General features: G+C 40.3%; 1 protein-coding gene across 2 annotated transcripts; it reads right to left on the reverse strand.

Moving 5' to 3' along the window:
- Positions 1–395: 395 nt before the first annotated feature.
- On the reverse strand, positions 396–5,079 carry ces3 (carboxylesterase 3). Of its 2 annotated transcripts, none has more exons than XM_021569482.3 (13): positions 4,927–5,079; positions 4,452–4,650; positions 4,210–4,348; positions 3,927–4,060; positions 3,654–3,807; positions 3,465–3,569; positions 3,249–3,350; positions 2,854–2,994; positions 2,571–2,651; positions 2,053–2,194; positions 1,796–1,945; positions 886–958; positions 396–688 (listed from the first exon to the last, which is right to left on the reverse strand). In XM_021569482.3, exons 1-13 carry the CDS (start codon positions 4,994–4,996, stop codon positions 508–510), a joined length of 1,671 nt encoding a protein of 556 aa, XP_021425157.1. In that variant the 5' UTR covers positions 4,997–5,079; the 3' UTR covers positions 396–507. The 2 variants fall into 2 exon arrangements, with proteins under 2 accessions (XP_021425157.1, XP_021425166.1); XM_021569491.3 differs by having other exon boundaries at positions 4,452–4,647; positions 4,927–5,045.
- Positions 5,080–5,672: the final 593 nt, after the last annotated feature.

Raw genomic sequence — 5,672 nt, forward strand, 5'->3', positions numbered from 1 at the left:
TGTAGATGCATAAAGTACCGATCTGAAGTGAGCTCCACTGGGGCAATCTGTTAGTTCTGTTATATACTGCTTACACAGACAAGTTATATTTGCATGATTTAGCTAATTCATAATTAATTCATCATACATTTTTGGTTTATGCATGTGACCAACCAATACCACACAAGGCTTCTTCTCTCCAAGCTGAGACCTTGAAACTGAGATATCCCATTCGTTCTCAAAACAATCTTCTGGGCGTACTGCCAAATTGCAGATACTGATAGTGATAATTCCTCCCAGGCACGATCAATCAGTCACTTGCATGAACCCATTCAAATTGGTTATTAGAAAATAACAAACATTTTCCTTCACAAGGCTATGAAGAAAGACAGAGACAGAAAGATGACAAGCACACGTTTACAATTAAAGTGCACTATTTATTCAAATTCTAGTCTAGGGTTACCTACAGAAATTTGTCAAAATAATTAGGCTTACAGGTACAGTGTTTAGAGGTGTAAGCTAATAATGTCAGTTTCCCTGACTTGCTGCGGCTGCCAGGCTGTGGAGCTTCTGAGGGAGGAGGACAGTCATGAAGTGCACCTTGTCCTTCTTTAGGCTCTGAGCAACCACCTGCTTCAAACCCAACTCCATGTACTCTTCTTTCTGGTCATACAGGGGCCACAGTATCAGCTCCTCCCCGTTTGGTGAGCTGAGGGTTACATCAAGTCACAGTTAGTTCATTCCTAGGGATCAGTGTGCTATAACAGGCCTATTGAAGCAAAGTAGTAACCTTGGAGTCTATTTCCATTGGTGTGCTGGACGGTTGTGTGAAAATCACGCAGATAAAAGTTATTGAACAAAGAAATAGCCATTTTGTCGTCAGTTTATGTCAGAGTGCGTGCTTACCCAGTGCGAGCAAAATTGGCCCAATATGCCATCATTGTCTTGCACAGCTTCTCCTCCTCTTCAGTGACTGTTCCTGTAAGTGACATTTAAGGGAATATAGGGAATGATCAGACGTTACCTTGTTTTGAAAACAATATGATCTCTAGAAGCTTTTTTTTTAGGTCAAGACCATTATAAATCAACAAATAATGATAATTAACTAGTGGCCTCCTGACCACTTTATTTGATGATCCATCTTTCTTTTTTATCCCTATTATTCTTATCTTGTGAAAAGATAATCTTCATATTGTTCATATCCTCAGAAGACAAAGGCTAATGACTATCTCCTTATAACGTTCAGGTCAGTTTTTATTAACTTGCATTGCATAATACATTTGAATCATTCTGGTGATCACGAATGGTATCAACCATGCCAATGTGACCGCAGGCTATGTAGTTCAGGTTTGGACAAACCAAACCTTGGGCCCTGGGTAAGAAACATGTTAGCAGCAGAGATACAATTTTGTGGTTTAATGCTATTTTTCTTCATTCCTTCTTTAGGCATAGATGAACTACTCTTCAGGCATAGATGTCACTGCCTACGTCACAACCTTATCCGCTTGAATAAAATGCAAAATAGTAGCTAGCAGGATGGAGATCCAGAGATTATTTTTAATAAGTGCATTTCGCAAGTGGCTAGTTTGCATCAACTACCTTCACTAAAATCACTGCAAAGGTTTTGCCTGCAAACTTTGGTTTCAAATTGCGATGTTCTGGCATAACAATTTTTTTCCCTTATCGAAGTTGCCAAAAGAGTCCGGAATTGAAACCAGACCCTAGAGTCACTGTGGCCTATAGGGTCGGGTTTTCAAGACTACTGCGTGCACGGTCAGTAATCCAGCCCTGATGCAGTTTCTGTAGACCTACCTACCTGTTATCTTTATATGTCCATTCCAGAAGCATGATCCAAACATAAACCCAATATCATCAGCATGGTCAGACTTTACAAAGCTTGGTCTGGTCTCTTTGTGCATCTCTGGGCGGTGTTGAAACTCATACATGTACACAGGTGCACCTGCATCTAAAAACACAGGAGAGACATTGTAAGTGATCGTGAGAGCTTTTGGCATCATATCATAAGGTGAATTACAATGCAACGGGAGGTTGCCTTCCCCAACTGAAACTAACCTCTGTGGTATCCAGCGACTTTAATAACAGGCAGAACCATGAACAGATCTCCCAGCATTTCAGTGAATCCATCACGTATATCTTCAGGAGTTTTTGCATCCTTGAAATATTCATCTGCAATGAGATTGTTAAGTCCGGAGGCCTGAAATGCAACAGAGATGCAGATTGCAGAATTGGCATTGTGCAGATATACAAGTTTAAGTGCCCCTGTGTGTTCAAGACCCACTGACTTCCAATCTGGTTTGATATTGCTGTATAGTATAGGCCTACATATCATCATCTTAGTGTGGCCAGCATTACTTTCATATTCTGGTACATTTTCTGCTTAATAATATTCATAATTTAATTAAGTTACTATGATAACAATAATACTAAATTGTATCATGATACAATAATGTAAATGGTACATAAACACTGCTTCAGATTGATTAATAATGCAGAGCGTAAGAGCAATCAGCAGCAGTAACAGGTGAAGGAACAGAAGGAGGAGGAGGACAAGGTGGATGAAAACCACTCACCCCAGCAGGATAGAAAACGTTCATTATCGACATCGCTGATTGCCTGTCAAATCCCTCCGACCATCCAGGTGGAGCAAAGGACTGTTACAAAACATAGGAGAACATACTGTATGAAAGCAAAGACATTAAACGAACCTTTGTCTTCCTAAAAGCAAGAAGACAGCAACTTAATCCTTATTTAAACACTTTTTATTTTGCGAACCACCTAAACTTGAAGATGAAGAGACATGAAGAGATATTTTGAACAGAAGTGTGTTTTTGAATTAAGAAACTATAAACTTACCGAGGGGAGGATCCATCCAAACTCATGGTTTGTCACTCCAAGCAGCACAGGAACCTTTTCGACCGCCTTGCTCTTTAAAAGCTCCTCTGCAAGGTCTTTCAGAAACACTCCGTCCACAGTCGCCCCCATAAAGGTTTTCATCTAAAATGCAGAAAAGTTGGCTCAATGGTTGAAGACAGGCCTAACCTGACCCCTTGTGGCTGTTGTTGTAATAACTTAACAGTAATATCTGAGGGAGATGCTACTCTGTATGTTTTTTTTTACACTAAAGGTGAGGTCAAACCATTTCAATCATGAAATTAATCATTTGAACCACCAAGAAGAAATGCACATGCAAAATATCCTCCTTATGTTTCCACTAAGAATAGCTAGTTTACCTTTTTTGCAGAGCGTACCTTTTTTGTTGCGTTCACTAAATCTTCTTCAGTTTTCTCTCTTATACACTTGACAAGATGCTCGTTAGTGGTGCAGTCACACTCTGTCAGGTTAGCCACCACCTGGCCACATAGAGTTGTTCAAACATCACATAGCATTTAAATCAGTATGTTTTTTGTTTGACAAGTCAGTTATATTTGCCTTTGTGTTGGATGATTGTGAGACAGGTAGAATACCTTAGCTATGACCAGAGGCTCTTTTGAAGTGTAAGTTCCAAGTGTAGCCACTCCACTTTGGAAAATTGCTCGATGAAATAATCCTTTTGCTAATGGAGACAGGGTCTGTCAAGTTGGACACAAAAAATTGAGATTAGATAATGTTATATCTAATTCCCTGACAGATTCTGGGCTGGGGATATTTTTTACCAGTATGGAGGCACTGATGCCTCCTGCAGATTCCCCTGCGATGGTGACTGACTGTGGGTCCCCTCCAAAGCTCTCAATGTTCTCCTGGACCCACTTCAGAGCTGCAATCTGGTCTAGGAAACCCCAGTTGCCTGGTGCATGCTCATCTCCAGTGCTTTTAACAGATATGCAAAGAAATTCATCAGATGCATTGCACTAAAGATAAAACACAATGTCAAAAACCACTCCAGCAAACACAATGCCAAATGTACTATTTAGAATATTATGTCATACCTAAGGAATCCCAAAATTCCAAGACGATATTGAATGATAACTACGACCATGTTCTGATAGGCTGCTAGTGGTGATGCATCATACTGAGATGCTGCACCCATTGACAAGCCACCTCCATGAATCCAAAAGAACACCTGATCAGGATAAAGGCCATCATTGTAAATAAGAATCTGTTCTTAATTGACCTGCCTAATTAAATAAAAATACCATGTTTCTTCTTCAAATTGGTATTATATAAGACATAAGTGAAATGTTAAACTGTGACAAGTACAGCATAACTTACCGGTAGTCTTTTGACTGTTGCTGCCTCTTTAGGTGTGTATACATTAAGATAAAGACAATCCTCTGACACGTCTGGCAGATCGTATTCAATGGCCATTACATTTACTATGTGTTGAGAAATAACTGGATCCTGAATACACCTAGACAGAGAGAAAAAGAGAGAGAGAAAGTTAGTTCTTTGGGTCAATGCCTTATTGGCTACGACTCCATGTCCAATGATACAGTACAGTAAAACCATCTAACATGTGAGGCTGACGTGTGCCATCTCTCTCTCCCTCCCATGGCTCTGCAGGTTGTGGGGCAGCCAGGCGCAGGGGACCCACTGGTGGACGGGCAAAGGGTATCCCCAAATACTGCTGCACCCTCTGCTCTATGCCTTTCACAGTCATGTACTCGCCTCGAACTTTGCCATTCTTCAGAGAGACCACTGGACCAGTCTCTGCTGTAAACACAATAAACACAAGGGGGCTTAGTCATGTAACCTGATCAAAGTCTAAGCACCTAAGTTGTCCCTGTGGTTTCTGCTTTTAAAGGAGCCAAATAATTGTTGGAGTAAAACATTGGTACAGGATGTTTCACTTTTAAACAGAAAACAATTAGGTGAAGTATGCTGCAATATACCCTCTTTTCCCTGCGGTACTTTCCACATTGTCTTGGTAGTTAATGTAACCAAAATATATGTGTTATGTAATGTAATAATGAAATAAGGATTTCTTACCTGTTGTGCACAGTGAAGCACCTAAAAATACCAAAGTCAGGTACACGCTAAGAAGTGTTGTTCTCATCATGGCTGTGTCTTTAGAAAGAGAGACAGTCAGTTGACATTCAAATAAATACCCCTCTGTACACCAAGCTCCTCCCCCTGAAAGGGTACACACACACACACATACAAACACACCATTGTATAACAACCCCACCATGGTGAACTGAAAACAAATATCTCCATTGATTTAACCTCTGTTGCACCAGACCCTTGACTGCCAACAGCCCAACTTACCAAACAACGGTCTTTGAACTACACGCTTAGTAAGGCAGGGTTAGGGAAACATCAAAATACCCAAGTTATGGAAGAGTTGGCCTACTCTAATCTTTAAACGGATTTAAAATAAGGGCTGATGTAAAAATGGTTCCAAAGTTAATGGATTTTATATTATGGAGTGAAATTGGTCAGAGTTGGCAACAGTATTGGTGATAAGGTGAGACATGAAGGGGAAAGTAAGTTTACAGTAGATTGCATTTAATCATCTTTGCCTCTTTTGACAATAAAGAGCCTCTTTACTTGGGTCTTGTTCTAAGTGAAGTGCTGCTCTGTATCACACTGCAGATTTGCAGTTTAGGCCAGCTTTGCCCTTGTAACCTTATGCCAGTGTATTGGACCTAACAGCTAGTGTTCACAGCAATGGTCAATATCCTTTAGGTTTACCAATCTTGAATGACAAAAAAATGTGTAGTGCTCTCTGTTGG

This window comes from Oncorhynchus mykiss, chromosome 2 (genome assembly GCF_057628025.1).
Source record: "Oncorhynchus mykiss isolate SJ-2025 chromosome 2, ASM5762802v1, whole genome shotgun sequence".
Lineage (NCBI taxonomy): Eukaryota > Metazoa > Chordata > Actinopteri > Salmoniformes > Salmonidae > Oncorhynchus > Oncorhynchus mykiss.